Consider the following 12,362-nt stretch of genomic DNA (forward strand, 5'->3'; position numbering starts at 1 on the left):
ATAACGGCCTAAACTAGGACGATTCCCCTAATACACAGACTCTCCCACTCTTCTGGCAACTATCTCATACCCTCCCTTCTCCTCAAATTCCCAACACCTCTTTCCTCTCAGCAGATGATCTTCCTATTTCAAGAAGAAAAGAGAAGCAAGCAGAAAAAACTATCATCAGCCCTCAGCACCATATCTATCCATCCACAACCTCTGCCTCCTGCCTATTACTATAGATGGATGATCCAAGCTCTAAGATCAACTCCTCCACTTTGTATCCTAGACCTGTCTCTTCCTGACTACTCCAGGACATTTCTTCTGCAATTCTTTCCTGTATCAATATTTCCCTCCCTATTGGATCATTTTCACCACCATACAAAGCATGGTGTAATTTTTCTCATCTTAAATCTCTCTTAGCCCCCAAAGTTCCCCTAGACACCCCCTCATTTCTTTGCTCCCTTTTATAGAAGAAGACTTCTATAATTATATTTACCATCTCCAATTTTTCTTCTCCCACTCTCTTTTGAACCCTTTTCAATCACGCTTCTGACCTGACCACTCCATTGATATAATTTTTGTCAGGGTCCATAGTGACATCCACATTGCTAAATCCAACTTCAGAACTGATCTTCCTTGACCAACACCATCGTTTCACCCTGTCGGTCACTCCCTCCTCCTGAAAACACCTTCTTCACTTGGCTTCCAAGACGCTACTTCTCCAAGTTGTCCTTCCATTTCATTAGCTCCTCTTTTTCAGTCTTTTGTGGGCTCATTTTCATCTCCCTGACCGCTTAACTTTGGAATGCCCAGGTTCAGTTCATGGCCCTCTTCTCTCCCTCATCAGCACTGATGGCTCCCTGATTTATATCTCAAGCCTGGACTTCTGCCCTGAACCCCAGACTATTATACTCAGCTTCTCTATTTGGATATTTAGTAGACAGTTCAAACTTTACTGCCTCAAACTCAATTCTTCATTTCCTCTCAACTGCTTCACTCCCAGTATTCCCTGTGTTAGTTACTGGCAACTCCAAATCTTCTAGGTGCTCTTGCAAAAAACCTTGGAATCATCCATGATCTCACACCCTCACCGCCCCCCCCCCACAGCCAACAGCAAGCTGTGTAGCTCTACCTTAAATGAATATCCAGAACCTAACTACCTCTTACCACCTCCATTCCTTCCATGTGATTCAAGTCACTATCAACTCTAGCCTAGATTGTTACAAGAGTCTCCTAACTGATCTCTCTACACTCAACAGTGAAGGTATGGTAATCCTTTTCAAACCTAAGTCAGGGAATTCCCTGGTGGTCCAGTGGTTAGGACTAAGCACTTTCACTCACAGGGCCGCCCAGTGGTTCTCCATCTCACTCGAAGAAAAACTCTAAGTTCTTATATTGGCCCCCAAGACCCTACCCAATCTCCCCTAACCTCCACTTTATTTTTCTGGTTACCACGTATCACCTAACATATTATATAACTTATTTATTTTGTGAGCTTCAAGAAGACAAGGATTCTCTCACTGCTACATACCCAGAACTTTTATAGTTCCTGGAACATAAAAGGCATTCAATAAACACTTGCAGAGTTAATCATTTAAAGTGGTAATTAATCATTTAAAGTGGTAGACAAGCCAAAAATTATTCACATTTTACTCTGAAAGGCATTTAAATGCTATTACACGTCAATCTTATGAAAATTCAAACTATAAACTTTCCTTAATTTAAAATTTTCCTTAATTCAGACATAAATAAAACAATTATTTACTAATTTTTAAAAGTTTATGCTGAGAAAAATACTACAAAAAGGGCCCTTGGGCATACTTAACCTACTTAAAAGAATAAATAATCCAAGTACTTTAGTCATGTCTATACAATTGATATACTATTTCCAGATCTATTCCATGAAAATTCTTAAGATTGAAGGGAGAAACTTTGTCTTTCTTGTTCACTGTGCATCCCTAGCACCTGGAAGAGGGATTGGCATTTAGTGGGTTCTTCATAAGCATTTAAATGAATAAATGAAGTATCATTTGTGTGGCAGAATATGCCAATAATAATTATCATTAGTCAAATGATATTTCTTCTAGATCAGGGCTCTTAACAAGAAAGAACTTGAAAAGCTATTTATTTCAACTTTGCTCACAGTACTGATGTACTTTCCATAATACATCACCAGCAGGTGGTCTCTGGACCAATGTTTAAACACTTTCAAAGAGGGATCACTCCTTTTTCCATACTTTTTGTGTTTGTTTGAAAATAAATATAAACTTCTTTCTTTTTCAGAAATAGGTTTCTGTAGTTTCACCCAATGTCCTAGACCTGCCATCTGGAGCAAAACAAAAGTCTACTTACTCCTCTCTTCCCAGGGATAGCCCTTCAAATAGCTGAAGGTCATTTCATGCTCCCCTAAGTCTCCTCTATTCTCTGCCTCCTTTCATATGGAAGTATTTTCAGGCTTTTCAGCATCCGAGTTGCCCTCCTGTTTCATGCTTCAGTTTTCAATGTGCCACTTTAAAATATGGTCTCCAGAATCAAGCAACCCAATACAGAGAATAGAGATATCTCTCTATACTATACCAAAATAAGAAGCACTCTAGTATTACAATCGTTGTTTAGGAGTCCTGTCATACTAATTCATATTGAAATGGCTAAACTCTTGGACCCCTTTTGGTCTCTCCCATCCTGTACTTGAGCAATTCTTTTGGAAACTATGTTCAGACTCTGACATTACTATTAGATGTTATCAAATTGCCTTATGGGTTAGGCTTTATGAATTCATCATAGAACCTGCCTTTGTTACTCTCACGGAGCCCAGGATCATACTCTGAATACTTAACAATTCAGCTTCAACCAAAATCAGAGCAGAACAATTCCTAAAAAATCAGCCTGGATGTTCTCAATCTCTTTTTCTTTAACTTGTCCCTTTAATGAGCAACTCTTTTGGATAAATGAGATTATCTCCCTACATGAAAATTGGCATTCTTTGAAAATGGTCTGGATTTACCATCACAATCCAGAAAGGCACTTAAAAGACAACTGGTCCTACCTAACTACTGCCAGAAAAAAAAAAAAAAAAAAACCAAATTATATATCAACTATTCTAAAAATCAAAGTAATTATTTTTTAGTAATTTTTCTGATTCAAAACTCACAATTACATTCTACAACTTTCTTCATTTTATTTACCTAAATGTGTATTTAGCAATGAGTTTAACTTGGAGAACACACCCTAAAAGTTACACCACTTCAAGATAAATGTGCCATGGAGATTTGGTTTGAAGGTTTGTTGTCATTGTTTGGTTTGATTTTTAATAGCTGAGGGCTTAATTAGCTATATCTTCTTTAAATTTTGTTCAGTTAAAATTACTTTCTCCCTTTTAAGAAATAAACCATGAGATTTTTATTTGTCCCTGTATCAAAAAATATTCAAATTTTCTGAGGAGAATGTGAGTTCTATCTCTGTATACTCTCTTTGGCACTCCTCCAAGAAGCAGTGGCCTTCTAGTCAAGTTCCAGTCCTATTCAAACTCCACACTTTTCACAAGGCATCCAGCCCACCCTTTGAACCTCTGTCCATGCTGTTCTGATGTATATGCCAAGTTTCCTTTCTATGACTAATTCTTATCCGTTCTTTGACATCATCTGATCACCTTGCAATGCTATAACAAAATGATCTATGTTCCAGGAGGGCAGAGAGCTTTGTTTTGTCCTGTGATATATGCCAAGGGCTTAAAACTGTACCTGGCACATGGTAAACCCTCAATAAATTTGCGAATTATTTATTAACAAACCCTTAACCACACTTAAGGGTTACAGCTGATCCTCTGATAAGCAGAAATTGAAAATGGATTAAGAGAACCCCTTGTATAACCTCTTATATTTAGTTTTATATAAGTGTGCATGGTAACTTATCAAGCTCTCATTTTAAATAAATAAATCAAAATGAACTCTTCCTCACCTAAGGGTTGGGAATATATCTTACCCATTGGCCAGAATATTTTCTAAAAAGAAAAGTAGCTGGCTCACAAGTTTGGTGATCTGACCCAAACTGGAACTCTCAGGGGTTCCAGTGCTATTCATCCTCAAGTCTCAAATTGGATGCTACTTCCTCTGCTAAATCTTCCCTGGCCCCTAAATCCAGGGTATGGCTCTATGGAAGCCTTGGCTTTCCCCATCCAAGCACATATATCCTCTGTTAGAACTGTTTGTTTTAACTGACTCTTTCCTTCATTAGGTTATAAGGTTGCATGGGGACAAGGCTTGTGACTGGACATCCATTTGATATCTGGCCACCACTGTTTCCCCAAGGCCTCAATTTCCACTGGCACCCCATAGACACTGAAACATTTGCTGAATGATGGATCTCTGCAATAAATGGAAAACAAGAATAAGTGTATTCTAATTATTGGTTGAGGAATAATCTCCAACACACTGCTGCTCACTACCTTTCAAAAGTTCAGCTTTGGAGGATTGTCAAGATCCATGGGATATCCACTCTTCTAATACCTTCCTCTAAAGTAAGCCAGACTATCAGCATCTTGAATCTAGACCCAGCAATACTGGTAACACCACCCACTAGAATTACTTCTACTGAAATGAACTTCAGGGAAGTTGTAAGAAACACTCCTATGAAAGTCATCACTTTTATTACCAAGATATTACTGAGCATATAATCTCTTCTCCAAGAGAATGCATGACAGTTTATCCTTTGCCAGTTTTGTTTTGGTTCAAATAACTAGTCTGTTTTAACTTTATGGACAGAGTGATTGTGTTTCTCTCAAGTTGGCTGCTCAGTAATCTTAAATAACAAATTTGTGGGCTGCCTGTATCGAGTGTGTGATGTTAATTTTGTGTACTCTTATTCCGGCCCCCATCTTACTTATTTCATTGCTCTTATTTCCCATTCTTATATTTCTTCCTTACTTTTAAATGATTTTATTTTGTTCGTACATTTATAAGCCACCATGAATCATTAAAGGGCTTATAAATACACACTTTCTTTTACTTTGGAAGCTCTTTGTGAATTCTAACACCATTCTCTAATTGCCAGCCTCTCCAACAAAATTGATAAGTGCCCCTGGTTTATATTAACTGGGACCTTCACTTCACCCCTCTGTGCTTCCTTAAAATGAAAATAAATAAAAAATAGTGCTCACATCATAGGGTTCGTTATAAATTAATATATGTGAAGCACACAGAACTATGCCCTCTGCACATACTAACTGTTTTGTGGGTATTAACTATTATCATCTTTACTAGTCTTCAACTCACTGATTAAAATGACAACTGGAACAAGGAATGCCACTAATCCTTTTGACATTGATCCAACAACACTATGTTTATGCTGGTTCTAGACTTTGTCACATGTCTTGTTCAAGTAAAGATAACAAACATATGACATTCTTCCACTGGGTAAAGTACATAAAGCTCCTGTTACATAAAATAGTTAAGCATCATAAATGATGTTAATATTAATCTAAAGGCAAGAATATCTTAGAACTAGAGAAGTGGCTTCATAGAAATTGGATGGTAAAGGACAAAGCAAGTCAATGGACTCAAAAAATAACTAAACTTAATCATCTAGTTAAATTAATCATGAACTTTCTAGGAGAATGGTTTGAAATTTTAAAAATAGTTTTTACAGTTCAAAATTGTTTTTAAATCCATTAAAAATAAGACCTCCATAATAAGTAAACAAAAGTTAACAATTATTTTATAACACTTGGGGATCTACAGCAAAATGGAAAAACTGTAGGACATGAAAAAACTAGGTTCAGTCTGGCTTTTCCACTTCCTGGACCTTGACTTTGGCTTACCTCTGAAGTTCTATCAACTACTAGTTATTACAGTTTTCATTCATTTTCAGTCTTCACACTCAGGATGGGGGTAAATAACAACTAACTTGCTGTGCTATTGTGAGAATTAATGAAATATACAAAAAAGATCTTAGCAAACTGTAAACTGTGATATAAGTAAGTTACTGCCATTCAAAAGGTTGGAATTCTCTTTAATAATCCATTTGTATTCAAATATTATACTCTATCTCCACTTTTACTTTCTCTAGCCTTAATATCATTTGTTTACAAAACCTCACCTTCATAGAATCAACGCATTTTCAAGGTTTTAGGCTCTTTTAAAATCTAGCTACACAGGTAACTTTGGGTAGAAAAAGGCAAGTTAGCCGCACAAATCTTATTTACTTCACAGACCGGTTTCTAGGTAATATATACCCATATTATCAATGTAGCTGCGTGAATGTGGATCCATTTGTGACTTGATTGCAAATGCATATTTGTTTGTTCTGTTAAATGTTGTACTGTCAATGCATCCAAAAGCTAACATAATGGTAGCTAGCCGACCTGTATATTAGACAGGTTTGTTAAAGCTTTATTCATTAAAGTCTGCTTCCCTTGGGCTGCTCTGATTTATTTACTCTAGAATATTTGACCATAAGTTCAACTACAACTAGAATAACCTACTCTATCCAGAATTCTTTAAATTGTTAGAAGCCCCATTAGTGTACTAATAGCAGGACATGTAAAATCTAACCACTCCAGAAAAACTTAAGCAGCATTAATGAAAACTACATTTTCTGTGCCTTTTCTTTAAGCTCACATGTGGAATGAAACTCCAGGCACAATGCACACATCTCGTCATTTAAACCATCCTTACCACCAGCAAGTAGGTGTTATCATGGCCATTTTACAAACTAGCCTGCCTCAGCTCTACCTAGGACTCTTACAAGCCTATTCTATTTTACTATCAAATTAGCCTTATCATGGCAAAAAATTCGATTTATCAATAAATATCAATGCCTGCAGTCGCATACCTTTCAACATCATTTCAATTATCCTCTCTTTCACCTGAGGCTGTCAGTCTGCCTAATAGTGAAAAATTTTTTTCTTTTTCTTTTTCTTTTTAAAGTATAAAAATAGAAATGACTCAAGAAAGGAAACTTTGCGAGAGAGAGAGCAGGTACAGAAATTCAACTGCTTCTGCGCCCTCTGGCTAATGTTACAGTAACAGTATTTAACTTAAAAAGTTTTTGAAACGTGTCCCAGTGGCAACCGGATATTCTTGCTCTCTATCTCTCGGCTGTCAACCACCTTGAAAATTCACCAACTTTCCTGGTAGTTCAGGGTTCTTAACCCAAAACTCAAGTCCAAACTTGAGCAAACAACTTAACGTCATTTTACAGTGTTAAGTTTTTCTGTCTGATTCCAAAAGTTTAGGCTCACTCTTAGGGGAGGCCTCAAGGATCAGTGTTTAATGACAACCCCAGGCCTCAGGTGAAGCAGCCTATAGCCCCTGGAAAAGGTGCGAGTAAACGGGGGAGCAGGAGAGAAAGGCGAGGTGTCCAAGGTGTGACCAGCGGCTGACCCCTCGGCCTGTGCGCCGGACCTGATGCCCGGCGAAAAGCCTTTCCTACTAGGCAAGGGCCAGCGGGAGACAGCGAAAGAAGCCGGGGGTAGGGACCCAAGGAGGGGCTTGAATGGGGGGGCTGAGCGGCGGCGGCGACAGGCGCACTGGGAGGGCGCCGGGGAAGGGAAGAGCCGGATCGCACCTGAACCCACGGGGCGGTTCCGGTCCAGGTTGGTGGGCGAGCTCCGCAGGCGCCCCAAACTCAGGGAAGAGAAGAAAAACGTATCCCTGGGCAGGAGCAGCAGTTCCCGGTCACTGGCCTGGTTAGGGGAGGCCGCGCCCTCCTCCCCGACAGCCTTCTCCAGCCTCACGGCGCCCCCCGGAGCGCCCTTCTGCGGCTGGGCCCAGGCGATCCGCGGCAGCAGCGGCTCCCGCTCCTCGTCCTCCTCGTCCTCCTCCTCCAGGCTCCCGCCGCCCGCAGACGCCTGCCGCCCGGGGTCGGAGGCCTCCGCCATGGCCTCCCTCTGTGCCTTCTGCGCTGAGACCGACTCAGAGAGGCGAGGCGTCCGGATCTGTCCTCGGCATCGCGGGGAACCGGCGCCTGTGGGTCTGACCGAAAGCACCTCTCCAGTGTGCGGTCCCGCTCGGCGCCCGCCCCGCCCGCCCGGCGGTTGCCCCGCCCGGCCGCCGGCCTAGCCCCACCTCACGTCCATCCCGCGCCTGCGCGGAAGGGCCGGGGCGGCTGAGATGGGGGGGGCGCGGCGCGCGGGGCGGGGCCGCCACCTGCCTCCTAGGGGCCGGGAAGACGCCGGGAGGGGCTGACGTTACTCCTCGTGGAGCGCAGGGGTCGAAGTTAACTTACCTCTGCAGAGGTGCCCCTCTCCAACCCCAATGGGCCTCTCCCTCCCCTGCAGAATTCTCATAGAGTTTACCACAATCTATACCTGTATATTTCTTTGTATGACCATGTAACACGTTTCCCCCACTAGAAATCCACGAGAACCAGGACCTTGTCATTTTTTTCAAACATTCCTGATTTCGGTATTTTGTATTTCCTCTTTTTTTTTTCTCCTGACTAATATGGTCAGAAGTTTATAAAAATTTTAAATTTTTTCAAAAAGCCATCTATGGTTCCATTGATTATTTATTCTCTAGTTTATTGACTTTTGTTCTTTATTATTTCCGTCTTCCTACTTAACTGGGATTTGATTTCCTCTTCTTCTAGCTGATAAGAGTAGAAGATTACATTACTGATTCTGGACTTTTCTATTTTTTTCATATAAACATTTAAAGCTATGCATTTCCCTCTAAGCACTGCATTATCTGCATTTCACAAGTTTTGATATGTTGTGCTTTCATTTTCATTCAGTACAGAGTAGTTTTAAATTTCCCTTATTGTTTCTTCTTTGACTCACTTTTTTGAAGTGTGTTGTTTAATTTCCAAATATTCAGGGGCTTTCCTAGATACTATTTTAAAATTATTATATAGATATATATTTTAGGGAGATTGCAATTGACACATATACACTATTTTTAATTTATTTATTTTTGGCTGTGAGGGGTCTTCGTTGCTGCGCACGGGCTTTCTCTAGTTGCAGTGAGCAGGGGCTACTCTTCGTTACAGTGCATGGGCTTCTCAATGTGGTAGCTTGTCCTGTTGGGGAGCACGGGCTTTAGGTGCACAGCCTTCAGTAGTTGTGGCATGCGGGCTCAGTAGTTGTGGCGCACAGGCTTAGTTGCTCCGTAGCATGTGGGATGTTCCCGGACCAGGGCTCGAACCCGTATCCCCTGCACTGGGAGGTGGATTCTTAATCACTACACCACCAGGGAAGCCCTAGATATTATTTTTTAATTACAGTATAGTTGACATATGACATTATAGTACTTTCAGGTATACAACATAATGATTCAATTTTGTATATATTGCAAAATGATTCCTGGATATTATTACTGATTTTTAATTTAATTCTGTTGTGGACAGAGAAGAGTCATTAAAATTTCAACCTTTTGGAGTTTATTGAGACTCATTTCATAACCCACCATATTATCTACCTTGGTGAACATCCCATTTGTGCTTTAAAAAAGAATGTGTATTCTGCAGTTGAGTAGTTATATAACTGTCAATTTTTTTCTATAAATATTAATTCAGTTTGGTATTGATAGTGTTATTCTGCTCAACTATATCCTTATGGATTTTTAAATTTAGTTGTTCTATCACTCATCAAAAGGAGAATATTACAATCTGTGAATGTGGATTTGTCTATTTCTTCTTTTAGTTTGATGAGTTTTGCCTTTATGCATTTTGAAGTTGTGTTATTAGGTGTGTATATATATATATATATATATATATATATATATATATATATATATGATTTTTATGTCTTCTGTTAGGCTTTCAAGTCTTCCTGATGATTTAACCCTCCCTTCCTTCCTTTCTTTCTTTCTCTTTCCTTCTTTCATGAACTGCCCCTCCTTATCTCTCTTAGTACTCCTGGCTTGAATTTTATATTGTCTGATAATAATACAACATCTCCACCTTTCTTATGTTTACTGTTTGCCTGGTTAATCTTTTTCCTTTTCTTTTCAATCTATTTGTATCTTTATATTAAATATGTGTCTCTTGTAGATAGCTTCTAGTTGGTTCTTTTTTTTTTGGTTCTGTTGGGTCTTCCTTGCTGTGAGCAGGCTTTCTCTAGTTGCGGCGAGCGGGGGTTATTCTTTGTTGTGGTGTGCAGGCTTCTCATTGTGGTGGCTTCTTTTGTCCTGGAGCACGGGCTCTAGACATGTGGGCTTCAGTAGTCTCAGCACGTGGGCTCAGTAGTTGTGGCTTGTGGGCTCTAAAGCACAGGCTCAGTAGTTGTGGCACACGGGCTTAGGTGCTCAGCAGCATGTGGGATCTACCCGGACCAGGGCTCAAACCTGTGTCCCCTGCATTGGCAGGCAGAGGCCTAACCACTGCGCCACCAGGGAAGTCCTATAGTTGGTTCTTGATTAAAAAAAAAAATCCAGTCTGATAATTTCTGCCTTTTAATTGGAGTTTTTTTGTCTATTTACATTTAACAAAAGATTAATATCATTGGATTTTAAGTCTATTATTATTTGCAATCTGTATTCTATTTGTTTCATCCCTTTTTTGTTCTTTTGTTTCTCCTTTTCTGCTTTCATTTGGGTTAATCAATATTTGTTTATATTTCATCTTCATTCCTTTATTGACCTTCCACTAAACTTCTTTACATTAATTTTTAGTGCTTACTCTAGCATATGCATTAAAGTGTCTCAATGCACATAGACCTCATATTGTAGTAACTGATGTAAAATGTAAGAAACTTGCAGAAGTGTAGTTCTATTTATCCTCCATCCTTTACATGATTGCTTTCATATACATTAGGCCCACCTATGTTTAAATGCAGTGAACTATTTTTGCCTTAAACAATTATGTCTTTTAAAGAAAAATTTAAAATGTATATTCTTTTCTATTTACCTACATATTTACCATTTCCAGTGCCCTTTATTTCTTCCCATAGATCTGAGTTTTCATCTAATATCACTTCCCTTCCCTCTGAATAATTTTTTAAAAGCATTTCTTGTAATGCATAACTTCTAAGTTTTTGTTTCTCTGAAGTCATCTTTATTTCACTATCATTTTCAAAGAATATTTTCTCTGCATATAGAATTCTGGATTGACATTGCCCCCTACCCCTGCTCCCAGTTTAACTCTTAAAAATATGATTCCATTGTCCTCTAACTTTCGTTGTTTCTGAATCCTGTCCCTCTACCCACCCACTCAATTTCTACTATGTCATTTTTCCCTAGCTGCCTTTAAGATTTTCTCTTTATCTGGTTTTCAATAGTTTGACCATGATGTTTGTGGTATGAATTTCTTTTTTCATATATCCTGCTTGGGTTTTGCTGGGTTTATTCATTTTTAAAGTTATGTATTCTACCAAATTTGGGGAAATCTGTCATTATTTAAAAAAATTTTTTTCTGCCCCATTCTCTCTTCCCTTTCTTTCTGTGATTCCTATTACATGTATGTTAGGCTCTTTAATATTGTCTTGAAGGCTAGTAGGGCTCTGTCCATTTTTTTCAATAGTTTTTTTATCTCTGTTTTTCAGATTGGATAATTTCTTTTAACCTGTTTTTAAGTTTACCAACCCTTCAGCCATTTCTAAATAGCTGTTAGGACTACCCAGTGAAATTTTTATTTCAAATTTTGTACTTTTCAGTTCTAGAATTTCCATTTGTCTCTCTCTCTCTCTCTCTTTTTAGAATTTCTATATCTCTGCTGAGTTTTTCTGTTAATTCATTATTTTGACCATATACTTTTTCATGTCCTTGCATATATGTATAATAACTGTTTAAAACTCTTTTCCAGCCACAATGGAGAATGGTATGGAAGTTTCTTAAAGAAGTAAAAATAGAGTTACCATATGATTCAGTGATCCAACTCCTGAGCATATATCCAGAGAAAACCATAATTGGAAAGATACATGCACCCCAATGTTCATAGCAGCTCTATTTACAATAGCCAAGACATGGAAGCCACCTAAATGTCCATGAACAGATGAATGAATAAAGAAGATGTGGTGTATATATATATATATATATATACACACACACACACACACACACACACACACACAATGGAGTATTACTCAGCCACAAAAAAGAATGAAATAATGCCATTTGCAGAAACATGGATGGACCTAGAATTTATCATCCTAAGTGGAGTAAGTCAGAGAAAGACAAATATAATATGATATCACTTATACGTGGAATCTTAAAAAAATGATACAAAGAACTTATTTACAAAACAGAAATAGACTCACAGAAATAGAAAACAAACTTATGGTTACCAAAGAGGAAAGGAAAGGGGGTGGGATAAACTGGGAGTTTGGGATTAACATATACACACTACTATATATAAAATAGATAAACAACAAGGACTTACAGTATAGCACAGGGAGTTATATTCAATATCTTATAATAATCTATAATGGAAAAGAATATGAAAAA

The 12,362-nt window shown here is 38.7% G+C and overlaps 1 protein-coding gene across 1 annotated transcript in view; it reads right to left on the reverse strand.

Annotated features, from left to right (window-relative positions):
* Window positions 1-7,997, reverse strand: part of PI4K2B (phosphatidylinositol 4-kinase type 2 beta) — a 31,586-nt gene extending 23,589 nt beyond the window's left edge. Inside the window, exon 1 of the mRNA XM_081247913.1 lies at window positions 7,549-7,997. Within this exon, the coding sequence (XP_081104039.1) occupies window positions 7,549-7,861 (313 nt within the window). The 5' untranslated portion in view covers window positions 7,862-7,997. The remainder of the gene's footprint in view (window positions 1-7,548) is intronic.
* Between the last annotated feature and the right edge of the window lie 4,365 nt (window positions 7,998-12,362).

The sequence above is a fragment of the Mesoplodon bidens genome, assembly GCF_964165515.1.
Source record: "Mesoplodon bidens genome assembly, chromosome: 1".
In the NCBI taxonomy this organism is placed as follows: Eukaryota; Metazoa; Chordata; class Mammalia; order Artiodactyla; family Ziphiidae; genus Mesoplodon; species Mesoplodon bidens.